This window comes from Chaetodon trifascialis, chromosome 4, assembly GCF_039877785.1.
Source record: "Chaetodon trifascialis isolate fChaTrf1 chromosome 4, fChaTrf1.hap1, whole genome shotgun sequence".
Classification (NCBI taxonomy): domain Eukaryota; kingdom Metazoa; phylum Chordata; class Actinopteri; order Chaetodontiformes; family Chaetodontidae; genus Chaetodon; species Chaetodon trifascialis.
Window position 1 is genome coordinate 12,019,885 of NC_092059.1, and position 27,796 is coordinate 12,047,680.

The window sequence follows — 27,796 nt, forward strand, 5'->3', positions numbered from 1 at the left end:
GGTTTTATTTATTCATTCATTTATTTGTCAGTCAGACTCATGGCCAAGGTCAGGGATGAACTAGCTAATAGTTTTTATGATAAAAAATTTAAGAGTACATGATATTAATATTAATTCAGCGGTATTTCCTGTATGAGAGTCGTGTAGGGTCAAAAAACTATCCGTTTTATCCTCGCGCTCACTTTATCGTCTATTATCGTCATTTCATGTTCATATCAGTGAGTTTTCCGGAGAGTTAGACGTGTTTGTGGAGGGTGTGTTATTTTGTTGTGTGAGAGGTGTTTTTGTGAGGCGCTGGGAGCTCGACAGGGGGAGGACCCATGAAGCCTGCTGACCGGGAAAAGCAGAAGGAGAGAAAGTTGTGAGAAGTTTTGAGAGCCGGAGGTGGAAACGCTCGGACCGACGGTTAGCGGCAGCAGCTCGGACGGGGAAGATGGCGCGGCGCTACGGCCGTGCCACGTCTCGGTTTGCTGGAGAAATACAGATATATTCCAGAAAGATAGCAACGTCTGCGGTTTGGCTCTGTTTTTGTCTTCTTTTCCCCTCTGCCGCGGAGGCTGGACTGTACTCTACTTCTGACCAAGTCATCTTGCTAACACCGGAAAATGTGGAGTCGGTTTTGATCAACTCCTCCGCTGCTATAGTTGCCGAGTTTTATGCTTCGTGGTGCGGACACTGTGTCGCCTTTTCTCCGGTGTACAAAAGTCTGGCCAGAGACATTAAAGGTTGGTGAGGATTTGCTCCAAGTCACGTAGCTGAAGCTGTTTACAACGGCGATGAAGTTTGCGTTGTAGTCCTGTCATTCATCATTTACTCTGCGTTGTTTTGTTGATAGTTTTACACCGCCGAGCTTGTTTTATTCACACGGTACTCCAGTGTTTTAGGAGTGATAATCTATTATTAATCTGTCGCTATCTTGAATGTTGCCAAAGCTACACCTCCCTGTATCTTCTATCATCTGCATGGAAACAGTGAGACAGTGAGCTGTTGTGTCTGTCTGTGAATTAGAGCATATGATCTAATGAATGTGTTTTTATTCTGCTCAGCACTGTTTCTCTTCATCACATCCTCCAACAGTTTCTGTAGCTCGTGAGCCAAAAGAAATATCACACAGCCGCGAGAATAAATATAATTAGGCTGATAGTCAAGTGCAAAGTTTCTGATGATGGCGGGAGGCCTGACACTGTCATGGGGTATTTCAGTCTCATCAAGTGCCTGTGGAGTTAGGAGGGTTATCCAGCTGGTGTTTAATGGAAAGTAGGATCACATGCAGATAACATCATGACAAACCTCCATTTTTGCATGTCTCTCAGCTACAATAAACCTCTAGATGACAAGCAAAATGGAAGTCAGTCTGCACAGGCCCGCCACTGACAGTGCATGGGATGAGTTCACCGCCTTCCTTCGCAGATTAAAAAGTAATATGAAAAGTGGAAAGTAAGGATGTCTACTCATGATTTTTGTTTCACTTCTCAATCAGGGCGCACAGACCTCTTGTGGAAGTTCACACTGGCACACACAGGGACAACACAGTGCCCCATCCAGTGTCAGTAGAGTGTACATGGCGCAGTAGACAGTACACTAAATATTTACCGTGGCTCTCTCAATCTGTTTGATGTCTGTTCTTCAGAGTGGAAGCCTGCTGTGGACCTGGCAGCCATTGACTGTGCTGCAGAGGCGAACAGGAAGGTCTGCGCTGGCTTCAGCATCACAGGATATCCCTCGATAAAGGTATTATAAAGCATACGAACTGTTCTCCCTTCTTAATGATGGCTGCTGATGACCAGGGACAGGTGTGATGAGGAGACCACTGTGTCTACTGTTGCAGACTTTACAGACTGTGAGAGCAATGAAGTGTTGGAGTAAGTCTTAAGCTAATTTTCGTCTTACTGTTAATTATTCAAGTAATTCTTGATGAGGGAAGTAATCACTTGTTGCAGCTCTGGTTTGGTGAGGTAATGTTTATTTTTTCTTAATTATAAAGGAGAGAAGGTGCTGTCCTGTAGTCCATGATGTGTAAAAAGGAATACATTAGAAGTACACCAGACTGCGTTAAGATACATCCCATTTCTGGTCTCTTCAGTTCCATGCTGCATTCACTGACCGGACCATAAAATCAGGAATGTTAACAGTTTTGTTTGAATGTGCGTGTGAGCTCCCCTTTTCAGCTCTGATACTGTTTGGTTTTAATTACCATGTTGTGTAGAATGTGCATGTGTGGAAACACAATACTCCTTTGCAGGTACAAGAGCTGCACTGTTCTGCCTAAATGACCAGGCTCCGTCTATCCTATCTATGAGTGTTTGAGTTGTTAACTACTTTCTTAAAAGGAGTTGGATAAATTATAAATAAACACCGAAATTTCCCCAGAAATTTCAATAGTTTCTGTGTTTTTGAAAAAATGTAATGTTCTGTTGTATAACAAAAATAACCTTTTTGGAGGGCAGTCTGTCATTAAGTAACTTGAAAATCTAAAACATCTACTGTGGAAAGTTGTTATTCAGTCAACAAGGAACTTTTCTCCTCGTCTCAGCAGTATTATTAGAATTCAGTGTAATTTGTGTGTAAGAGCAGGGGTTTATATATCATTTTTGATGGATGTTTGAAGCTCTGAGAACATGACAGATTGAGTTAGATACTGTAGATGCAAAACTCTTTTCCCGGTAGAGTTAACTTTTGCCTGATCAGCAGCTACACGACAAAAACGCTCCAGCATCAAACATCTGCATTTGTATTTGTAGCATATGTGAACAGTCAGCAGCAGTGTGCGTATAAGGCTCTCTCGCTCTCACTCTTTATCGCTGTCATCCAGTGAAAGCCGCCGAAACAAAGAGCTACCTCTGTTTAAACACCCAACATCTGCTACTCATTTTAACCAGGAAGCATTTAAGGGTCAAGGTGTGCAGAGGGGAGAGCTGCTCTCAACCGCCACCACCCCCACCGCCCACCCACCAAATATTACACAAGATCGCCTCACTTCTCTCGTGGCTGTGTGAGGGCCGTCTCATCTGATATCACTTCTCTCTTTCACTCAACTTCCTTCATAACCCGAACCTTCTCTCTCTTTCACTTTGCAGTTCTTCCATGCTTATTCTAAGGCTGGTTCTAAAGGACAGTCTTTTCAAGGTACTACTGCACACACGCAAGAATTCAGGCCAATAAAAACAAGTAGTCTTTCATAGAGAACATGCAGTTTCAATCAGTCACGTCAGAGTAGGAGTATGCATACTGATCATGGTGTTGTCAGCCTTTTGCCTGATATTTTATTTTTGGTTTAGATCACCTCGTGCAGACACTTATGTAATATTGCAGTGAGTTAGTTGTTTATATGCACGCTCAGGTCATTATTGTGTTGTAGTGAATGATAATCCTGCATGAGGGCTAACAGCGATGTATAATGTTCTCCTGATGCTCTTTGGCCTTCCAGGTTTCCCTCGTGATGTTCGGGGGCTCCGTCACAGGATCATAGACAGACTGGAAACCCATGAAGAGCCCTGGCCCCCCGCCTGCCCCCCACTGGAGCCCACTAGGTAAATACACACATGCATGGCCATTTTTATTGTAGGAATTTAATGGTAAGATTCTTTGGATTGATTTTTATTGAGTGACGAGTAGTTGTGAACTTAATGTCAGTTTATCTGTTTTTCAGGTTTGTCACAATCTTTAAACGTGTACTTATATATACAATAAGGACTCAGTGAGTCCACATTCAAACCCACACCTACCTATTTTACACTTCTATTGAAATGTGCTGAGTTTATGCTTCCTTATATTCATGTAATCCCACAGTTTTGTGAATTATAGTTGCAGGTTTAGCTACAGTATTTCCTCTGTCCTTTATTGCAGGCCTGTGCTTTGCTGCTGCAGAAACCCATTTTATCTGATCTCATTTGCACTCTTATTTGTTAGTTACAGAATCATTTGACAAATTACCAGAGATAAAGTGATTATTGCTTGGTTTACTGTGGCATCACTGCTAGGCCACAGCTCTGTGACCACACACACTGCCTTGCATGTATTCAGACACTGCTTACACAGTTTATTTTACTGGTGGTGCAGGAAAAGGAAGCAGGAAGTCATGTTTATTTCTCTTTTTAACTTTAAAGGGAACGTACCATTACTGCTGTCAGAATTGTGAGGTTTTCTTCTTCTTTTTGTTATTTTAGATAGAAAATAATAAATGTATGTGAGCCATCATGCTTTCTTGCGTCATGCAGAAATTCCAAATTGTTCTTGTATCAACCAAAAGAACTGTTTAAAGTGGAAATAAGACACTTGAGAGCAAATATCATGCTGGAGTACAGTAGTTGTAATGTTTAGAGATGTGGGTGTCTGTGCTTTTCAAATAAACATAGTCCTGTGCAGCGATGAAGGAGATCCAAAGCAAAATCAGACAAAAGACCAAATGAAATACAGCCTTCTTAATTTCATTTTAGGATGCCCCCCCTTTTTTCTTTTAGATAAAATGTGTCCATAAAATTCTGCATTTGTTTTATTCTTCCTTTTAATTTCTCCTCGATCAATAGCTGATCCCCCCACGATTTACTGATGTTTGGAGGTTCTTCAAGGCTTAGTGTAACTTGGGTGCAAGGAGCCACTTTTACATGTTTTCTTCTTCTCTTCTCTCTTCAGCCAAGCAGAGATTGACAGCTTCTTTGAGACCAACAACGTTCAGCACCTGGCTCTGATCTTCGAGGATGGTAAATCCTACATCGGCCGAGAGGTAAGAGGTTTCCATCAGCCTTAGATATGTGTTTCTCTCCTCTCTAGAATACGATTCGCTTTTTTTTTTTTTAAACAGACAGGGAAAGTAATGTTTGGTTGTAAAGAAATCCTTTATCCACATGGTCTTTGGTTGGAAATGACACACAGTTATACATGACATATACTAACTATAAGTCAGTATGTTGAAATATAACATGGCTAAATGTTTGTTTAATTGTGTGCATGTGTGTGTGCACTTCTTCCCCTCAGGTCACTCTGGACCTGTTGCAGTTTGAGAACGTTGCAGTGCGGAGAGTCCTGAGCACTGAGGAGGGTCTGGTAACCAAACTGGGAGTGACTGAGTTTCCATCCTGCTACCTTTACTATCCTGGAGGCAACTTCACGAGGCTCCAAGTGTGAGTATCTGCACAGTATTTCACTTCCACTGCACAACACAGAGCTGTGCAATTTATATTTTCAAATTATCATCCTGATGATGTTTGGCAGCTTTACCTTTCACAACCCCAAAACAACTGCAAAAAAGTTGTGATTCTGTGTAAAACATAAACAGAATGTGATAATTGGCTTTTTTTTTTTTTTTGGCATACACTCAGTTGAAAACAGTACAAAAACAATATATTTAATGTTTGACCTCATTAGCTTCATTGTGAAAATACAATTTCCACCACAGAAAGATTTCATGTCACATAAACATAAAGTATCATGTAGACCTTTATGATAATGATAACAGTAATAATAATTGTTTTAATTATACATGAATATTTGATGGTAATACAATAAAATATGGATTTTTTATGCCAGTTTATAAAAGCTTTTCAATTTACTTTTGCAAACACTCCTGTAGGTTTGTCTCTGCTTAAGGATGTGATGTGTTTACAGTTCAGACATCAACTGTAACAGTTGATACAAGTAACAGTTGTTTTTTTAGACAGTTTACAAAGACTGCACACAGCATTAAGGCTGATACTCAAACAGCTCCCTACTCAGTAGCCCTTCACCATAGAGCATAATCACACAGGTTTTGGGGGACTGACTACATTAAGGGGGAGGGTATCAAATAGGAAGTAAACTCTGTGACACATCCATTTCTCTCTATAAGCTAAACATTTAAACATATGTCTTCACGGATATGCCTTACTTAACTTTTTAGTAATATTTCATACTTTTAAAAAGAGGGCTTGTTCTCTATTGATTAGTTTACAACAAAGGGATGTTCTTTTAATTTAAAGGTCCACCTGCACTGGTCCTTCAACTCTTAGACCTCGTCTGAGGCGTTTACATACTGTGCTTGATTTACGTCTGTCTGATCCCCATGATTGTTTCTTGCATTGTGCAAACCATATTGAAATTTGCTTCCCAGTGGTTTCCATGGGGGACTCTGCTGAACCTCCACCTGAGCAGAGGTCTAATTAGCCAGAATAAGAGGAAACACCTGTGTGGGTGTGCAGGACTACTGTGTTTTGTGAGGCAGTTTAAGGACAATGTCCCAAAGGGTTAAGATACAGACATGTCCAATATTGTATTTGAAAGACAGAACATGAATTTATACAGTGTTTCTACTATTCTTTGTCATCGAGTAAGGGGCGCAGGTGAATGAAGTCAGTGCCTGTGCAGACTCGCTGTCTAAATGTTTTGTTGTCCTTTCCACAGTAACTAAGCACCACCTCCTACAGGATGTAACAATGAGCTGAAACTTGAGCAAATAGCAGAATGGCTGATTGTCATCTGTGATGTGAAGGGTAGTGCACGGGTACGAAGTGGAAAAAGAATGCTGGTACTGTTCTGCGTGTGTGTTTGTGTGTGCATCGAGCTTTGTCTGCAAGCACCACACAGCGTACAATTGTTTATTGTCTGAAGTCATCAAAAATGCAGCAGGCTGCTTTTACAAATGGCACACAAAGCTTGAACTACTAGATTTTCAACATTATTATTAAACTGAAGAAAGGACAAGACCTAGTTTTAAGAAATAATATTTCTTCATTTTTATTAGGAACATTTAGACATGCAGGATACGCCAGTGAGCCACAGCAACGTTAACAGTTTAATTCATATTGAGTGTGTGGATGTGATTGGAAGGTGTGAGGTGCACATAAGCTATTTTGTATACATCTCAATAACATCTCAAACTTTTTCCAGTAATTTCCATTCAGCTTGATCTGAAATACACAAACACCAAGTTTACTTCCCTTCGGTTGCTATTGTTCCACAAGCAACAACTTTGCTTTCCATGTGAAAACCTTCATCGCGTGCTCATTATCTGAACCCTATTCATGAGAATACTTTTAAACATCTGGCCTCTTAATGGGATCAGAGCATCAAAATCGCTCCCATTATTCACTATCATAAAGCGGCGCTGATCATTCTTCACCCTGCAAATTCATCTGCTGTTTCTGCCTCTTTGTTTGGCTGTTTCAATAACTTGGCATGCAAAGAGGACTCTTTTTAGTTGACAAATGCAAAAAGGAAATGATTTATTGCTGATTTATTTATTCACCCTCCATCTCTCCCCTTCCAACCCCCCTCATCTCCATCACTGTACAGAGGGGAGGTTTTTTAATTTCTTGCATGAAAACAATGCCATTGCTTTTCTGGCTTCACCTGCCAAACAAGCCCCAGCCGCACACGGCGACAGATGGCCTCCCATCATCACTGAATATCTGATTGATCCTGGGAGAGCAGCGTGTGTGTGTGTGTGTGTGTGTGTGTGTGTGTGTGTGTGTGTGTGTGTGTGTGTGTGTGTGTGTGTGTGTGTGTGTGTGTGTGTGTGTGTGTGTGTGTGTGTGTGCGCGAGCGTGCGGGGGCGTCTCACATTCGTCATGCATGTAATGTGTGCTGGTCCCAGGTGAATGCCCCCCCCCCCCAGCTCACCCTGATGCCTGCCTGCACGTCGGCCCAGGGAATCGCTGGATGAATGGCTCTCCCTCCACATCTGTACACTCCCACCACACACACAGGCGTAATTGAGTCCTGGGCTGGTGTGAGTGAGCGTGGGCCCAGAGTATCCATCCTCCTTATTACCATCCTATTCCAGTTTCACAGTTCTCTCTCTTTCTCTCTCTCTCTCTCTCTCTCTCTTTCTCTCTCCCCCCTTTCCTGACAAGGGGAGAAAGCAAATGAGAGGAGGATATGAGGGGTGGAGGGAGAGAGAGAAAGCACATTAATGTCTGTGGTTCCAGTTGCAGGGTTATCACATGGCTTAATGATCAGCGATCTCTCTTTCTCTCTCTCTCTCTCTCTCTCTCTCTCTCTCTCTCAGTTCCACGCTACTCTGGCACCATCTGCTCAGTATCTGAAATGCATTCCCGTAAGTGTGTTAAATATATGGCCACAAAAAAAATACAGGTCATAAAACATTTTTTTATGGGGCTGGACTGCAGAAACAAAGGGTTGAAATTAAAAAAACAAAACAAAATAAACAGTGCATTTATTTGAGGTTCCTTGCAGGATTAGAGCATGCCCTGGACTCATGGCTCTAAAAACTGGGCCGACGATATGGCCAAAAGAGTGTGGACAGACAAACATTACACCAGCATGCGACTATTGAGCATCTCATTCCAAAATCACAGGCTTTAATACTCTGTTATAACAGCGTCCACTCTTCTTTGAAGGCTTTATGTATGATTTTTCCTGGCTGCAAGCATTTGGTCCCATTCAGCCCCAAGAGCATCAGTGTGGTTCAGCACTGATGTTGGGTGAGAAGGTATGACTTGCAGTTGGTGTTGCAGTTCATCCCAGAAGTGGTGGGTGATGGTGAAGAACATTTCTTTTACTCTCTCTTTGTGCGTGGAGTCATTGTCTTGTTGAAACAGAGAAGGGCTTTTATCAAACTGGTGCCAAAGGACCTGAGAGATCTTCTCTGTCTTCCTCTCCCACAGCAACATCCAGGCTCGTGCTTTCTACTCATACGCCCTCCAGAGGCTGCCAGGGGTGGTGCGGTCAGGGAAGCCTCCACCAGTGGCCACAGAGGTCCGCATCAACACCACAGAGGAGCCCTGGAGACCCTTCAATGGGTATGAACAGCACGTACAGCACAACACCGCCGTCCTGTGCTCATTCTTATCATTCGTTGACATGCTGCGTTCGTGCCCACAGGTCCAGGGTGTACATGGCAGACCTGGAGTCAACCCTGCACTACTCTCTGCGCGTGGAGCTGGCTTCTCATGCTGTCATCAAAAGAGAGGCCCTGGTTTCTCTCAAGAAGTACATCTCTGTCATGGCAAAGGTGAAGTTAGAGCACTGCATAGACGGATACAGTTCACACACACACAATATGTAAACCAAATGAGTGAATATAAATATCTGGTAAATTATCTGATTTCAAAAACAGCATACTGTATTTGAGTAATTAATTTTTCAGAAGGACTCTTTTGCATAATAAGCAGCTCAGTCGCTTTTTCCTCATTTTACTCCTCACTTTCGATTATCAGAGACATTTTCCTCTCCTTGTCATCAGGGAGCAGACGAGTGTTTACTGTAAACTGTGGTAATGAGGAAAGACAACACCTTCCTGATACATAGAGACACAACATCTGAGTGAAAATCTGCTCAAACTATTTTGTCTCTATAAAAAGAAGCCCTAAGGATATAATGAACGTGCAGTTAACAGAAATGTGTAGTTACAGTGGGTCACCACTAGATGGAGAATGAGACAGCAGAATGTTTGTTCATTCTGTAGATTTGAGCTGTTGTTTTGCAGCGTGTAGCTTACAGTTTCCTCTTCATGACATGTTTTTTTTTAATCCTTTAGAATCCATTAGATTGTTTAGAAAATTTACCTTATTAATTGTTCTGTCAAATGTAGTTTTGTTTTTCACCACAGACACATGCACACTTACACACATTACTGAAAACAGTAGTGGATGCCATTGACAAGAACAGAAGCACAAACACTCTCTTGGGTATTGTTGACCCTCTTGATGTTGGCTCCCAGGAGGATTGAAGCGTGGCTGCCAACCACTGGCCGCCCACAGGCCTTACACAGACACAGCCCGATTATGAGCAAGCCTCCCTGGGATACCCCAACCGCCCCTCGTGCAGTATTCCTGCTTGTGGTTTCACTCAGGCATCTCTGTAAATACTTGTGAACGTGCAAATCCTCTGTGGTTCACCAAAACAGCCTCCTCCCCCTCCCACTTTTTTTCAGCTGTCTTCCATATTTCACCTGAAAGGATAAAGATTTATTTTCATATTTTTGTCCATCTTTGTCTGTATATAATTTTCCCGCTTTTGGCTGTTTTCTTCCAGCTCTTTACATTACTTATCAAATGCTTCCTCGTTGCCTTTTTTCCTCCTTCCTCACTGAAGTGTGCCAGCGAGGCAAACATGTTGTGATGATGAGGCCTGACCTGCAAGCCCTGTCCCTATTGGCTACGCACCAGGCTGTCTCACTGCCCTAGTCTGCCACCAATCTCTCTGATTATATCTCACTCTCTAGGGAGGCGTTGTAGCAACCTAGTGTGTATCAGTGTATGAGTGTGTGCGGGGGAGCAGAGCACTGTGGCCTCCATTAGCTCCAGTTTGTTTAGTCAATAGCGGGAAGTCCCAGTGGTATTTTTAGCCTGTCCCCCTACCAGAGTGGACCAGCCGCTCAGCAGGGCTTTGTGTGGCTGAGGAGGCCGTCATTGTTGCGGCTGACCGCGGCTTGTGACAGTCCTTATTGTCGTTTGACTGAGCGATCTCGCTACAAAGAGGCGGAATCCTTTCAGTCAGTCAGCTTGTTAGGAGCAGTTAATGTACGACAAGCAAGTAGATTGGGAAGCTGGAATTGAAGGACATATGGAATGAGACTGGATGGTACTTTTAGTGGTCAGAAATGCTCATGATCCAAGCAAACACATGTTTAATGACTACATTTTTATATTAGGTTTTATATAAAGCAGTTCATATGGTAAATATCAGATAATTAAGCATATTAGTGTAGAAGAATCCTTCATTTCTTCTCGTCTTTTCCTCACTGTTAAACCCTTTTGTCTTCCTGATTACCAGCACAATATGTACAAATCTGACACCTGAACTCCCCGCGTGAGTCATGTGATTAGATTGGAGTGAAAGTGACTCACGATGTCCTGACGACAGTGTGAGTGTCACAGTTTCACACTGGTGACACATTTCTTCAATCACGACACATGTTTTAATTTTTCCCAAAAGAAATGATTAGCGGGAAGTGCATTTGCATACGTGAGGGCGTGTATTTGCATGGGTCATATTGCCATTGTGCATGTGTGTAGGGGCTGCAATCATTTACTATTTTCATTATAGATTGTCTCGATTAATTGATTAATAATATTATAATATCCTGGAGTCTAGTCATACATGTTAAGATTGCTTTTTTTTGGCCAATTAAGTCTGAAACCCAAACATACTCAGGTTACTATGATGACAGACAAGAAAAAACTCCCTTTTGAGAAGCAGGAACATTTAATATGTCAAAGCATTTTTGCTTGAAAATGACTTAAAAACCAAAATTGTTGCCTATAGATATTCTGTCAGTTGATTAATCTTCTAATCTTTCTTCTGTACGTCTTTAGGACGAGTCTGAATGAAAATGTATTCATCTCCTTTATCTATTAGTTTCATGTAAATCTCTGTTCTGTCCAAGAATTGTAATTCCATGAATTGTTTGTTTCTTTTCAGTCCACAATCATCCCATCATCGCATCTCCTCATCCAAACACGTAAACATGGCGGTTGTTTGATTTTTATTTATTTCTTTTTTGTACACCCAGGCATAATATTACTAGATTTACTGTCTTGTCAGGCTGGAGCCGGATTTATGAATCCTCTACATGTATATGAGGATTAAAAAGGTGGATCTTAGGAAGCATGAGAGCATTACAGAGAGGTTTTTAAGGATTACACCTCTATCCTGCTTTTCTTGAAAGAAGCCCTTCAGCCCAGAGGGGCAGGGAAATAAAACAAAGAATTAAGAAGGGGGCTTTGGTCTAAAGGGATGCAGGCTTCGCCCTTCTCACGCCAGGACTCAGGATATAATGTTCCATAGATACACAAGATCTCTGTTTTTCTTAAAACCAGCTGTCAGTGTAATTATGGATCATATTACTGTTACATAAGGAATTTGTACAAATGATTGTGGATTCCCCTCAGTGACTGTGGAACACAAGAGTGTGTGTGTGTGTGTGTGTGTGTGTGTGTGTGTGTGTGTGTGTGTGTGTGTGTGTGTGTGTGTGTGTGTGTGTGTGTGTGTGTGTGTGTGTGTGTGTGTGTGAAAAGATGAGGCCGCTCTTTGGCTGGTTGACTGCACATGTCTGCAGCATCCCCCCGTGCCTCCCCGGGTGGATTGAAGTTAGATTATTACCAAGGGGCTTCACCCCTGTCCTCTTCCTCGGGCCTGGCCTGGTCTGCCCTGTTGCAGCCAACAGATGCCTCCCTCTTGAGACCCTCACCACAAGGTTTCTCAAGTGCTGCTGATACTAATCGGATCAGGGATGACATATTGCGGGGGTGAAGTGGATTGTCATGGTCCAACTGGGATGGGGGCAGGAGGATACAGGGTTAGAGGAGGGCTCGTGTGTGTGTGTGTGTGTGTGTGTTTTCTCAATACAGAGAGACAAAATGTAGAGGGAGATGAATCCATTCCAGTTGATGATCAGTAGTCACAAGGTGTTCCTAACACTTAATTTTATTTTGTACTCAATTAAATGGTTATCTCAGCAGACATTTGATTGGATAATACTCAGTGTCTGGTTTCAGAGACTGACAGGGAGGTTAAGAAAAAGAGGAATCAATGTAAAATACTACAAATAGTGATAAAGCATAGAAAGATGACTCTGAACTCTAAATACTGTTTGTGCAAAAGTTGAACATGAGAAACATTTTAGTCTTAAGGTGGTCTCCAGACCCATGGCCCATGAATAGTGTTGCTTTGGCGATGTTGACTTAAGCCCATTAGTGGGAAGCACCTGCGTTTTCTCCTCTGGTTAAATTCATATGGCTGTTTAATGAGCTTTTCTGACTGGTTGGCATTCAGACCTAAACCTATTATATCACTCCCCCACCACTGAGAAGCACCCATCAGAGGCCTTTGTCTGCTCTTTACATCCCACCTTTAGATTTTAGTTTTTTTTTGTGTGTGTATATGTACCCATGTGTTACTCATCACGGTCACATCGTGGTGACTTGCCTTACTTGCGGGGACAAATGCAGGTCCCCATCATGTAAATCACAAAATCTTAGGGTGAAGAGTTGGGTTAAGGTTAAGGTAAGGGTCAGGGTTAGGCAAGTAGTGGTTATGGTGAGGGTAAGTCTCCAGGAAGTGAATGCAAGTCTATGTAATGTTTCCAAAAGTGATAAGTGATGAAGGCCTTGTGTGTCACTCACCCAAAAAAGTTGAGACGCTGTGTAAAACATGAAACTGAATGTGATGATTTTCTAATCCTTTCTTAAAGATACTTAATTGAAAACAGCATAAAATATATTTAATGTTTGACCTCATCAGCTTCATTGACTTTTGTAAGTGTATGTTTGCTCTGAATTTGATGCAGCAACACGTTTCAAACAAGTTGTGACAGCAAAAGACTAAGAAGGATGTGGAACGCTAAAAAAAAACCTGTTTGGATCATTCCACAGGTAAACAGGCTCATTGGTAACAGGTGATAGTATCATGATTGGTATGAAAGGGGCATCCTGGAAAGGCTCAGTCGTTCACAAGCGAGGATGGAGGGAGGTTCACCACTTTGTGAACACATGATTGTATAAAGGAGGTTACTACATGAGCTCAGGAGCACTTTGTAAAACTGTTGATTGTATTCATTTATATTTTACACAGCATCCTTTTTTTGGAATCAGGATTTTATCAGATAGGGTCGTTTTGTCTTTTTATGTTGAAGTTTATCTGTTTGTGCACTGTGACACAGTTCACTTCTCTGTAGGCCAGTTTGATGAAAGGTGAGAGGTGCTGCATGGAGTCAGGAGTGCTCTGGTGCAGAGGGAGGGCACAGGAAAGAGCAGGACTCTGTTAGACTTTGACAAGGAGGTTTAAACAGATCACTGGGGGTCTGGTTAAGTGGCCAGAGCATAACACACAGATCCTGTTAGAGGAGGGTGAACAGACGGCTGAGCCATGGACTGAAAGGCGTGTGTCGCTGAGATTGTCAGTGTGTGCAGGTGTATGTAGCTGAACAAACAGTGGAGGCCAAATTAAAAAGACGCAGCCATGCAGATCATAAAAGGTCCAGATGTTTAGCTCTCTCTGTCATCTGCTTCCTCTATGTTTCTTCTGTTTGTTCTCTCAGATTCACCACAACTCTGTACAAATCTATTGTCCACATAAACTTAAACAATAATTATTACTCAAAATGTAGTTGAGTGATGCCCTTAGCTCATTCTGTTGTTAAAGAGCCAGAAAGTTTCTCAAAAAGCTCAAAAATGGAAGTAGACCAACGACAATTAATCAGTCAGTCAATTAAACAACTACTTTGATAATGAAATAATAGTTTTAGTCATTTTGTCAGACTCGATCCAGCTTTTCAAATACTTTTATTTGTGATGCATAATAGTAAGCAGAATAGACTGTTTGTTCACAGTTTTCTACATTTTATCGACAACATGATTTAGCTATTCAATAATAATGAAAATAATCTTTAATGTAGTCGCAGGCCTTAATGAACGTTACCATGGAAGTAGTCTATTTGCCTGTTGTTTAAGTCTTGGAAAACACTTTATCCCTTCATTGTGTCTGAGAAACAGGACCATTATCATAAACTGAGAGGCTTACAGTAAGAACAGGAAGCACTGAAATTTGCACTGAAGTGCCCTTCACTCTTTTACAGTCTGAACATTCAAGGCATCAGCTGTTTCTATTGTCAGTGTCATATGTGTGAAGACATGTTTGTCTGTGTGTGTGTGATCACTCTGTCATCGCTGGTCTCAGACACCCATCAGCTGGATTTCCGCTTTCCCCTCACAAACCGTCTTCTGCTAGTTACAGTATCATGTTTCCTCCCAGTTGTGGTGGTAACCATGGCGGTTTGAAAGGCTGTAAGTACACAGCTGGAGAAAGCACTGAGTAGACAGTGGCTGAGTGGTTGTTAGTGGCTTAGGAAATGGATCTTAATGAAGGAACAGGCTTAAGCTTGGCTCCTGCCACTCTTGTGGGTTTCTTTTAAAGGAAAAACACTCAAACCACAACTTCTGTGCAGCATCGAAACCTTGTGCACAACATTGCTCAACATGAGATGGCAACTGATAATCCAGACATATTTCTGCTCGGTACATAGTATTTGTAGGACAAAAATGCTGTTGACGTAAGGTGAAGATGTTAACTTGAACGGCTCATTTTAAGGGCTATGTTATAGCCATATAAAACAACACGGTCCTAAAGCTTTTATAAATAGAAGATAAATCAATAAAAACATTAGCACAGTCTGTATTTTAAAGCTGTTGTGTGGTTGAAACTGTCATTTAAATGTTCGTGTGCTGACTAAAACATACTTATAGATGATAGATTATATGATCTGTACTTTGTTAGTGAAGATTCATTAGGGCATCAATTAGTCTAATGGTAATCTACAGATATATCATTACAAGGAACTAACAGTGCGCAGGATTTTTGGTTTCTTCTCAGTATATTATATTTACACTTCAAGCTAAAACAATTAGTTGATGAACAACTTAATAATAACTCAGCTGACAGATTTGTGCTCGAATGTGACTATATAGTTTTCTGTCATAATAAATTGAATGTCGAACAAAACAAGCAGCCTGAAGACGTCACTCTGGGAAAATGTGATGGGCATGGGTGGGAAAATATGATTTCTCACTGTTTCTCAGCATTTTATAGACTAAATCACTAATGGTTTAATAAAACATATTGACAGATTAATCCATCCATCCATCCATCCATTTTCTATACCGACTATCCCTTTCGGGGTTGCAGGGGGGCTGGAGCCTATCCCAGCTGTCAACAGGCGAGAGGCGGGGTACACCCTGAACCGGTCGCCAGTCGATCGCAGGGCAACATACAAAGACAGACAACCATTCACGCTTACACTCACACCTAAGGACAATTTATAGTCACCAATTAACCTAATGAGCATGTTTTTGGTCTGTGGGAGGAAGCCGGAGTGCCCGGAGAGAACCCATGCATGCACCGGAAGAACATGCAAACTTCACACAGAAAGGCCCCGCCCGACACGGGGATCTAACTGGTGACCTTCTTGCTGTGAGGCATGCGCACTACCTGCTGCTTCACCATGCCGGACAGATTAATCAATAATGAAAATAGTGGTTAATTACAGCCCCTCTTACATCTCATCTGCTCCAAAATCAAAATTTTGTGCCTCTTTTATGTCTGCAGTACTTTCCAGGCCGTCCAGTGGTGATGAACCTTTTGAAGTCTGTGAACTCTTGGCTGCAGAACCAGACTGGTGATGAGATTTCCTATGAGGCACTCAGAGAGGTACTGGATAACTCAGCACAGGTGAGCCAAAACAGAGCTGTGTAGACAAATATCCAATAAGTTTTGACTTTGTGCATCAGTATCACGATGAACTTGGGCCTTCTTATTCATCCTTGTCGGTCAAGCCAACTTCCATCTTTGGTATTCAGTGGATTCGGAAGTGGTCTGCCCATTACAGACTGCATCGAGGAAGTACATGAATGCAAAATGAGAAAAAAGACAGACTTTTGAGAGCTTGAACAGGCAGGCATCTACACGGAAAAGAAGGGAGAGGAGGACAGAGCAGACAGATAAGCAGCTGCTGGGGGAGCGGAGTGCAGGGCATCACAAAATGCACCCAGACTGATGTGAGGACGTCTGTCTGGGAGTAGCCTTGTTCCTCTGAGACACCAAGGTCACTTGTCAGTCCGGACACTTAATCAGTTCAAATCCTTGTCAGAGGCGCCAAAGTGATGCCTGTTCTGTCAAAGAAATGTCAAAATGTGATCTCGATCATTTCTCTAAAAACACACGGTATGAGTAGATTAAAAATATTTTGGGAATATCCAGATATCTCAATATGTGCTTTGTCCTTGTGTCAGTGCCAGCACATACAGCTGAGGATCTATGTGATGTTGTCTTTGGAATGAAGCCTGCATGCCTCCGCCCCTCGCAAATTGAAAGAGTCACTTACTTACATCATTAGCTTTTAGCAGGCAAATCAATGGATCAATGAATCAATGGGAAGGTATGAATAGACTTTGCCTGAGAGGAAATGGACTCTGTACAGACACACGCATACACACAGACCAAATCATTACTATTGACATGCGAGTAACCCTGTCAATCATGCCAGCGATGGCGATGCAGTGCGGTGAGAGAAACGACTTTATGTCAGAGAAAATATGTTATTGGATTCAACTGTGGCTCGTGGGTAGAGATCTGGATAGCCTCTGTTCATTAGCGGAGGGCTTAGCCATTAACCTGAGATTGACTTCTTATTGATCAAGAAAACTACGTGGAACAGCTTTCATTAAGTTGAACAGGTTGGGAGATGCTGAAGAGGCTCCACTTTTTGGAGACTCTTTGATATTTAGTCTCATTTAAAGGATGAAGCTGGTCTTTTTTCTTATTGTCAACAAGTCCCATTAAAACGGCAAAAACATTGATGTGTGTCTCAAAACTTTCTAATTTCCAAGTCTATCTGTGGCAGAAAAATGTAGAATATCACCAGTTAGTAGTTTGTCTTCTGAGCTTTTGTCTTTGTTTCCTTCCCCCCATTTGTCTGCAGTTGGTGTTTGTGTGTTTATTTGTCTTCCTCTCTCTCAGTCTGCAGACACTGCTTTGCCTGAAGGAGTCAGGTGGGTGGGCTGTCAGGGTTCACAACCCCACTTCAGACGTTACCCTTGCGGGGTGTGGACTCTCTTCCATGTTCTCACTGTCCAGGCAAAGAAGACTGGAGGCACAGGTACACACACGCACACACACACACACACACACACTGCGTTTTTATTGCTGTGAATGAAAAGGGCCACTGAAAGTTCACAAAGACGGGGCTGGACTGAGGACGAGGGCTTTGTCAGGCTTTGTAAACAAATTAGCCCAGGAATGTTTGGCGCTCTGCTTCTCTTTCACGCTGACCTTATTTAACGTCACACAGAGAAAAGACTGAACACACACTTAGAAACACAAACACATATCATGGGGAAGTTTTGTCCAGAATTCTTTGAGGTTTTCATCCTTTGTTTTGCCATTTTGTCACAGCTAAAATTGAGCCTAATTGTGACTGTGTGGAAAGGGATTATGTTAGATTAGTGGAATGTGAGTGGTTAATAAAACAGGCAGATGACCAGAGGCTCCACTCCTGGCAGCTACTTTAATCTCCCTTCAACTCACACACACATACATGCACACACATACACACACTCACACTCACACAGAGGTTAATCCCAAGGTTTAGGGACCATCATGTGACCTGCAGATGGACTGGCCAAAAGGGGGTGTCCATCTGGCCCCCCACAGACCACCAGCTTAATGGGGGATACACACACACACATACTGTACAGTTTTGACCGTAACATAAAACTCCATTGCTCCATGCTCCATTTCATACAGTGTACAGATTCTTAAAGGTGTGAACACATTAGTAAAGGTCTGAACACATGCCTAACACAAGCCCAACCTTAACACACACACACACACACACACATTCCCACTGTCAGTACGGTTCATCTGAAGGTCCCACTAAGCTGAGAACAAAAGCAAACAACTCCAGGAAAATATGTTTGTGGCCTGTTGATGTCCTGAGACAACAGCCTGGCCACCATTCACACAGCGGGTTAAGTGTATTTAATCTCCAGATTGAGTTATCCCATTCACATAGATAATTCATCTCAATATGGGGTTAACCCAGCTCTCTGACTCCTGGCCCACATAACCGTGGGAATCCAGGAAGCCATGCACACACACTGCTATCAGCAAGCTTTTAGGCTACAGCACAGGTTAACGGTACATTATGAAGAGGACCAGCTTTACAGGGCAGGTGACTGCTTTACATTACCGATAATGACTGAATTCTCCTTGTTGAGAGGAGGTAATCCATGAGGTTTTGCATTTACTTTTCCTGTTTAAAGTAACAAAATCCAGATGCAGAACAAAGTTGGCGTTTGAAGTGAACTTTGTAGGAATTTGTGATGCTGTTTTTATTGTGACATGCAGCATTAACCAAACTCGTGCCATTCCCCTCCAGATCCGCAGGAGGTGTTGAGTGCGATGAGAAGCTACGTCCGCAGCTTCTTTGGCTGCAGGCCGTGTGCCGAGCATTTTGAGAACATGGCAAGGGAGAGTATGGTGGAGGTGAACACGATGTCGTCAGCGGTCCTGTGGCTTTGGTCCAGACACAACCGCGTCAACAACAGACTGGCAGGTAGGAATCAGGACATCTGTCACTAGTTTGCAGAATCTCTTTTGTGAAAATAAGAGGTGATTCTTCTTTTATTCCAGCTGTGGTACACTTTTTGTAGTGTTCTCAAAATTACAGCGAATTAGCAGTCATAGCATCTTTAGCTTCCGTAATGTCACGTATTTCAGATCGTTCAGATGTGTTTGAATCGTTCCATAGTGACGGTAGCGCAGCGAATACGGAGGAATACAGCACTGTTGGCCTCCATCTACACCTCCCTGACCTGCGTTGTTAGGTCAGGAGAAGTAAATTCGAGGATAAATGAGAGCATAACCAGGTTTCTTTGACATTCAAACAAAGTATTTGTCAAGTTACATCAAAACACACAACTCTGACCGTTAGTGTGTTTTGATGTAACTCATCTGTTTTGATGTAACTTGACATCTGCGACAGGCTGTAACATACAGGGTGGATCCCAGTTTAGGGTTCTAACCACCTTGGTTATCTTGTTTTTGGGGTCTTTTTGATGCTACGGATTTCAGGATTTGATGCTTTTCTGTACTTAATCCAACTGAAAACTGAATACCTTTGGGTTTTGAATTGTTGGTCAGACAAAACAAGCAATTTAAAGATGTTAGGGTGGTTTTTGGGAAATTCCAATCAGCATTTCTCACATTTTACGGACAAAAACAACAGAGTCGATTAGCTGAGAAGATAATTGGCAGATTACTTGATGATGAAATTGTTAATTGCAGCCCTAATGCAAGAGCAAAGGGGATGTTTGCTTTCTGCATTCAACACTATACAGGAGATGCAGTCTGTGATGAAGATAATTGTTGTGAAACCGACTTAAGTCCATCTCATTGTAAGTTCATGTTATACACCTCAGTGTGCTAATCCATCCCTGTCACTCCCACTCTTTCCGTCCCACTTTTTCTTCTTTCCACACACCTCTTTTCTGTGTCTACCTATCTACATCATGGCATCTCAAGCATTACTTTTCTCAGTTCTGGGGAAGATTTTCAGTTCCAGTTTCCTCTAATGGTCAGTCTTTGTAATACGACTAAGAGGGTGCGGGGAGGAGGAAGAATGGATCCTCAGATCAGACACCAGCTGTCACCCTGTCTTAGCCCCCCAAGTATCATCTGCTGCCACCTCACCCATTTTCTCCTGACCCCCCTCTGCCATCGACCATCCTTCTCACACCCTTACTCTGATTCTCTCACACAGCCCACTGTCTGACCACTATCGCCTTACCAGTCATCAACCATTTCTTACATATCTGTCATATCTCCTCCAGACTTAGTTCCCCAAACCTTGCTCTTGAAGCTTTTCCTCATGCGTTTGTACAACAAACTACCAGGAATTTCTATCCATGTAAACTCTTGTTATTAAGTTTTATTAGGCCATACACAGAAATTTTTCCTGCATTTTCAGTTCTCCTCCAATCCTCAGTCCACACTTCTGTTTTTCTTGCTCTGTATGTAAATGTTTGAAGTTTTCTCTCTTTTTGACTGTGCTGTATTGGCATATTCCGCTTCTGCACATCAGTCAGAGCATTAAACAGCTCCTCGTCGTCCCTCCTCCCTTGCCTGTGTTCATATGATTTTATTAGGCACAGGGCTGTCATTAACAGCCCACTTTGTTAAATCACTATCTTTTGTTTGTGTTGACTGCCCCCTCTTCTATCTCAGGGACACCTTGTGTCCTGAACAGCAGGGGCCAGAAGGACACTCATCCCTGCGTGTGTCTGCTCCCCAGACACTTAAACACTATTCAACCCACCACCATCATCCATCCGTCTTCCCTCTCTTCCTCTGTTCCTGTGGCAGTCTTTCTCTCTTTCCACTCAGCATCCCCTGAGACTCATATCCTCCGCTTGACAAGTAATAGCACAGCATCCTCACAGGATGGGTCCCCCAGGAACCAGCCCTCTTTGCCCACACACACACAAACACACAATTCCCAAGGTATTGTGTGACAGCAGGTGGCAAACACCACGACACAAGCCACACGCGCTCCCTCCCCACTCCTTTCCTCCCCCTCCCTAACACACACACGCACATACACGCAGCCTCTTCAAGCATGGGTCAAGTTGTGGCGTGTGGCAGGGGGAGTTAGTCATGGTGGAGGGTGAGTCGGGGTCCACAGGGGATAAGTCGGGTGAATCAGGGGAGAGAGGGAGGAGTGGAGGGTTTAGCTGTGTTTGTAGCAATGAGTGGCAGCGTCTCCCCGAGGAGAGCACACTCTGTCCCTCCATCCACTCAACCCCTCCTGTCTCCTTTGCCAAAAGGGGAGCTCTTTAGCAGGCCTCCCCGCCCCTCCTTTCAGGAGCAGCCATGCATGAAAGAGCAGCTATTTGTAAAGCGGCCGAACAATTAATTTAGCTGGCAACAAAGAGGCCCCAGGGCCCTCGGCCTCCTCGCAGCAGCAGAATTGAGACCGGTGGCAGCTCAGTCCTGTTGCTGCTTGTCAACAGGCTGAGACTGACTCACATTTCTGCAGACAAAACAGCTGCTGCAGCGGCCTGGCTGCCAGATGTGGATGACATTGCCTTAAAATATTATCAAGGTTGTGCAGAAGTTTCTCTTTACTTAAAAAAAAAAAAAAGTGAATAATAGTTTGTCTAATTCAGTTGTTGAGGCACACAGTTGTCTATGGCATATTTACTTTTGTATGTTTGACTTGCATGATTTTTGTTGATGATTTAATTGTGTTTTTTGCATTCTGTTGGAAATGTGTGTTGGACTTGATTTTAGCAACCCTGAAATTTTTGTCATCATGTTTAATGTAACATGCTCTCATAAACTGAAGTAGTAAACTAAAGATTTAATACCAGTTTTTGGTACTTGACAGTTCTACATTATTTGGAAATGTGCTCTGGACACATTTACGTCAGCATGAATAAAAATGTCAGCTCTGTCATGCAGTAAACAGAATTCCCAGTTTAGGTTTTGTCTGGATTATTTAAATGAGCATAAAATGTCTGACATCAGCCCAGCAGCCATAATGGCTCAGTATGCCGTTCGGTGTAGGTGATCCTCACTTACAGAATTAGTGCTGAGGAAGCTAGTTTGACGTGCTGAACAATACATATTTATACCTGATGAATATGTATGCGCAGCGGCGATGACATCTCCGTGACAGGCCATTGTGGCAATCTCAATATGGCTGGTATGGCTAAAGTCACCCTGGCCGCAAACGTGGCAAGCTGATTAGAATAAGGAAAGAGATCTGAGGCATCTGGGCTGTGTGTGTGCGTGTGCATGTGTGCCTGCATGCTCTCACCTGCTGAAATGTATAAAAGCCCACACACACACCCGCAGGCTGCAGCCCATCCAGGACACAGTAAAATTGATGTATCCTTTATGTAAAGTACTGTATGCAGAGTACATACACACATGCATATGACTGAGATTAATCTTGAGCGGTGGAGAGGAGGAGGAGGGAGCAGGGACAGAGGTGGTGGAGGATGTAAATTGACAGTGCTGTAAAGTGACAGACCTGCTGCTGCTCTGCTTTTTTTTTTTTCTCTCTTCACACATGCACACACACATACACAATGGCCTGCTGGTGACAACAAGCAATTTATTACTGGATGCTGCTCTGTGTGTGTTTGTGCAGAGTGTGTCTGTTGCATATGAGCATGTGTATGTTGTGTGTGCATGCTTGTTCCTCTGCCGCTCTATTTGCATGGATGCAGTGTTGTGCGTGAGTGACGAGGGGGAGCGAGAGAGAAAACACGTTAAAGGAGAAAGTTTCTAATTCATTAGAAGGACAGCTCCCCTCGGAGGTTTCGGTTGCTCTCATGTTCAATTTGGAGATTGGACCCTTTCAAAGGGGTCTGAAGGGACAACACAGGTGCTCCAGAGCACCGAGGTCTGCTGCCTGAAAACTGTGTGTGTATGTGTGTGTGCGCACCCACGTGTAGGGAAGCTGTCCACTTTGGCCACATCTATTATCTCACCTCCCCTCCCACTGGGACATCCCAGAAGCCCATTGATCATTGTTAAACCCTGTCACACTCTCTCTCTCTCTCTCTCTCTCTCTCTCACTCTCACACACACACAAATATCAATCCCTAGATTACATGCACACAAACACGCACAGATGATTTACATATACACACTTAAACACATACGTACACATATGCATATAGGCACTTAGTTTTTACGAGCACTGTGACAAGATCAAATGGGTTCAGCACAGATTGCATCCAGTCTTCAAAGCACTTTACATCCTCAAGTCAATGCACCAACGAGGAGAATAAAAGAAACAACAATGGATGAAGCAGCTGACTGTGCGCTTTATGTTGCGTGATTCTTATATGTGGCAATGAATCTGGATCCATGCAGCGTTTTCTGACCTTGTATATCATCAGCTGTAAGTTAGGGGAGGTACTTATTAGTTTGTTACTGTGAAAGACTTTGGAAAAGTAGTAGTCATTGAAGAAATAGGCCTATTTGATTAAACAGAGCATTAGCAGCTGCCAGCATGCTTAAGTATCACAAACAAAGGTAGTTCATATGCAGAACTAGGGCTGGGCGATAAAAACGATAGCGATATGTCTCGCGATAGACACGTCATCAATATCAATAAAAAATGCGTTCGATAAAACATTTGATTTTTTTTTTTTTTTTCTTCGTCGGAAGAAACCTGAAGTTGCGAAGCAAGGTTGGTTGCATGAACAAAGGCACTCGCTCTCAGGTAACCGAGCAACGTGGGGAGTAATCGCTAATCAGTGAGAGAGACACACTAACACACCAATCATGTAACATTATCAAGTTCGGTTGCGAGCGCTGCAGCGAGCAAAGAAATTGTCGATAAAACAGGGAAAGTCAGCTTGCCAGTATGGAGTTTTTTGGATTTTATAAGTCGGACCATAGTCAGACCAATGTGGTCTGTAACTTATGCAAGACTGTCGTCCCCACCAAGACCGGTAATACCACAAACTTATTAAACCACCTTAGCCGCGCTCACTCTTTGGAGCGCAGCCGTGTCCGCCAACGTCCGCCAACCGCAGCACCACCACACAAGCAGCTGACCACCATGCAGAGGTATCTGCTTCATTGCCTGATGACAAATCATCTAAAAGGCACGAAGACGTAACGGAGGCAGCGGCATATCATATAGCTAAAGACATGCTTCACTGAGCACTGAGGAGAAGCCAGGTTATAAACATTTCTTCATGCTTTTTTTTTTTTTTTTTTTTTTTTTTTTAAACACACTTGCAATGAAAATATAATTGAATAGTTCATGTATGTTTAGAGTAAGAAGAGTGACTGAAGTTGTTCATATGTCTAGGCTGGTTTTATAGTTCAGTCAAGTCCACCTCAGTTTCTGCTATGTTTAAAAAACACTGCACATATCTGAAAACATTTTATTCAGCAGAAGGTGAATCAGCTTGTGAACTTCCTGCACTAAATCTGCAGAAAAAAAGTTCTCAGGTTTCTCTCTGTTTACATTTTTATATTTTTTTTACATTTATTATTTGAGTGTTTTCCATGGTTGTGTTGACATTTCCTTTCCTTTCTGCCTTGATAGCTGAGGGGATTATAATCAGAGGAAGGTTCAATTTAAAATAAAAATGTTTAAATTGAATGGATTTTTCTCCCGGTCCTTATTTTAAATAGGTCATAAAAAATATCAATAATTATCGATATCGACCGATATAAAACACTTATATTGTGATAGAGTTTTCAGCCATATCGCCCAGCCCTACCCTGCAGAACTATTGTTTTATTGTTTATTGTTTAATTCTGTGGCTCTCACAATGCATGATTTTTACTCTTCAAACACCCAGCAGTCCTTTTATGGTCACACTTCATCCTTTTCCACCCTATGCTGCTGTTTGCTTGATCTTATTTCACTAATAGAGTGATCAGGAGCGCTGTGTCTGCATTTATTTCTCCAGGTGCTTTGAGTGAAGACCCCAACTTCCCAAAGATCCAGTGGCCTTCACCAGAAATGTGTCCAGCCTGCCATATGGTGAAGGATAACTTGGAGCACAGGTGGAACAATGAGCAGGTTCTCTCCTTCATCCTGTCCTACTTCTCGTCCAGCGGCATCCTCACAGGTACAAGGTTTATTTTCTGAAAAGCTCCCATCTCATTAATTCAAGGGTTTTACCAAACGACACAAATGTGTTTCTTCCATCTACCTGTACAATAAGCCCAATAAGCATGAAATCCATCAGCGTCTAATGTGCCCGTGTCTTTGTTTTCCTCGCCTCGTCAGACTACCTCGAAGATGAAAGCCAGGTCCTGGCAAAGCAGAGGGAAAAACATGCGAGTCAGCAGCGAGCTATAGAGGCTCAGAAGCATGTCGAGAGAAAAGCCAGGGAGGCCATGGACTCCTTGACACATCCCCAGCCGCTGGAACCCAATGTGCAAGAAGAGGAGGAAGGAGAGGAGGAGGAGGAGGAGGAGGGGGAGGAGGAAGAGGGGCCTCAGGATGAAGCTGTGGCAGATGAAGAAGAGGAGCGTGGGGAAGGAGCAGCAGCAGCAGCAGATGAGATGGGGGGTAAGACATCGGAGCCGACCCCCTGGGCCAAACCTGAAATGGAGGTGGGCCGAGGCCGGCGGCCGGCCCGCAGGAGGCCGAGCATTGTGGGTATGAGGATGAGAGAGCTGCAGGAGGACATCGTGGATCTCGACTCCTTTGTCAACCAGCACTACAAGGCCAAGGCGCTGCGGGTGGCGGCCTCCAGCCGGGTCAAGCAGCGCACCCTGCAGAGGAAGGAGGAGCAGGAGCCCGGGCCTGTGTTTGGGCTCGGCATGGAGCTGGACGCAGGCCTCGGGATGGTGGGCCTGCAGCCTTTAGAAGACTTTGAGCTGGATGTGGGGCAGCAGAGAAAGCGGCTGCAGAAGCGAGAACTGACAGGCCAGTACTTTGTCGAGGAGGCCGAGTTGAGCCGCAGGGGACGCTGGATGTCTGTGCTGAGCATTGGATTCTCCAAAGTGGACATCAGCCTGTGTGTCATTCTTTATTTCCTGTCCTCACTGTGTCTTCTGGCCATGTACCTTTTCTTCAAAAACCGTCTCAGACTACGGCGGGCTAAAGTAGCCCTGCCCTGAACCAAAGTGCCTCCGAATTCGACCTGATACAGCAATGATTCACGTTCATTGGGTTCACGTAGGCTCAGGTTGGGGTTAGTCTAAGGGGATGTCAAGATCAGTGCCGCCTTAGGTGGTCCACTGCACTGTTATCTACAACCGGAGCAGGCAACAGAGCATTTTACCTGGAATGTCCTGCATGTGTTACGTCTACCTGTGGAGGCAGAGGAGAAGGGAAAATTAGCAGATTTGAAAATGGGGTCAGTAATTCAACCTGACATTTAATCTGGCCTCCAGAGCTTTCCAGGTGACGCCTCAGCTGTGGACGATCTGTGCATGTAGATGTGTATTTCCAGACAAGGGTTTCTGTTTGGAGTGTGTGTCTGAGTTAGATAATCAACTGTGTTTGTGATTCTGTTTGACCACTTACGAAGGACGAAGGTAAAACCAATAAGAGATGAATGGATTTTTTTTTTTTTTTTGTATGAAGTAAATGTGACTAATGTGGGTTTTTGTTTGTTTCTTTGTTTTTGTTGCCTTGCTGACATTCCTGTCATTTGTCCCAGTAATTAGTGATTTATTTTGTTAATCTCTCACAGTAGGGCAGAGACCTCCTGCATCCCTGTGTTCTATGACCAAGTACATTTGATTTCGTCGCAGTTTTTCTATATTTACACTGAAAAATATTGAAATCATCTGTGATTCCTCAGTGATTTGTGAAATTTTTTCTGCTGTATCTTGCATTTCCCTCCAACCAATCACTGAGATTTTTGTGTTTATCAAGACTGCATCTCAGCCTTGTCCTTAAATGCTTGTGTGGGTTTTTGCCATTTGCTGAAGGTTTTGATAGTTGCATCATATTGTTGAATATTGTGTCTGGACCTGCAGGTCCCTTTCACCAGAGAGCAGATTGGCTCGTGTACGTTACACCGAGGGTTATGTCACATCTTTGAATATTACATCACACTGCTGAGTCCACATAACGGCTACTCTGGTTGTTTATGAAGTGTTGTAGGGCGACGCATATGTTCACACTGGACAAGGTTTTAGAATAAGCAGGATTTGTTTTTGGCTTGAGTCCACCATGTAAAGCTTTGGCTGGTCATCTCAAAAACACTGTGTTGTCTCTCTTAGCTTCTGTCCAAATCAATAAAATTATTTTTGATAAGGACTCATCGCTTCTTCAGTGTTCTGTAAGTGAAACTTTCTTTTGTTGAGGTAAGTCTAATCACACTTTCTTTTTACCATAAAACAGGAATCTGCAGGGACGGGGTCCATGCGTTCTGTGTTGTCTCAGAAGTCAAAATTTACAAGGCCTCCCAGATGTTTTCTATCGCAGGTTTGGCAAAAACAAACTTCTGTGTTTGTTTTTGTTTTGATCAAGAGCACCAGGACATGAGGCAAGGAGGACTCGGGGTGTTGTAGAAATGGGGGGTTACAGCATTCAAGGTTGAAGGAAAAAGCCTGTTGCCATCTGCTGTGCAGCGCAAGCTAAATCCTAACAATTTCATTGGGATTATAGCAAGTGAGTAATCCAGCTTTCCTTTAGGACTCGAGGGGAGAGATTACCCTTGAGGATTAGCTCCCTGCAGATAATAAACTTTATTAAAACGCAATCGGCTTTTGTGGGGCTTCTTCCCTCACACACTTGGAGGTGTGCTCTGTGGGGGGGCGGGCAGCAGCAGACCCTCAGGGAGGGTAACACGGGTTAGCTGGTCGG

The 27,796-nt window shown here is 43.2% G+C and overlaps 1 protein-coding gene across 1 annotated transcript; it reads left to right on the top strand.

Moving 5' to 3' along the window:
* Positions 1-360: 360 nt before the first annotated feature.
* qsox1 (quiescin Q6 sulfhydryl oxidase 1) lies at positions 361-27,247 on the top strand. The gene is made up of 13 exons (XM_070960233.1): positions 361-725; positions 1,631-1,731; positions 3,078-3,126; positions 3,428-3,530; positions 4,633-4,723; positions 4,975-5,120; positions 8,601-8,735; positions 8,818-8,947; positions 16,039-16,161; positions 17,449-17,587; positions 18,869-19,045; positions 24,936-25,097; positions 25,259-27,247. Exons 1-13 carry the CDS (start codon positions 434-436, stop codon positions 26,095-26,097), a joined length of 2,487 nt encoding a protein of 828 aa, XP_070816334.1. The 5' UTR covers positions 361-433; the 3' UTR covers positions 26,098-27,247.
* Positions 27,248-27,796: the final 549 nt, after the last annotated feature.

Coding starts and splice junctions, on each gene's coding strand:
- qsox1 (XM_070960233.1), top strand. CDS start 434: ATGGCGCGGCGCTACGGCCGTGCCACGTCTCGGTTTGCTGGAGAAATA. Junction 1,732..3,077: donor CAGGATATCCCTCGATAAAG/GTATTATAAAGC, acceptor TTCACTTTGCAG/TTCTTCCATGCTTATTCTAA. Junction 16,162..17,448: donor TACTGGATAACTCAGCACAG/GTGAGCCAAAAC, acceptor CCTCTCTCTCAG/TCTGCAGACACTGCTTTGCC.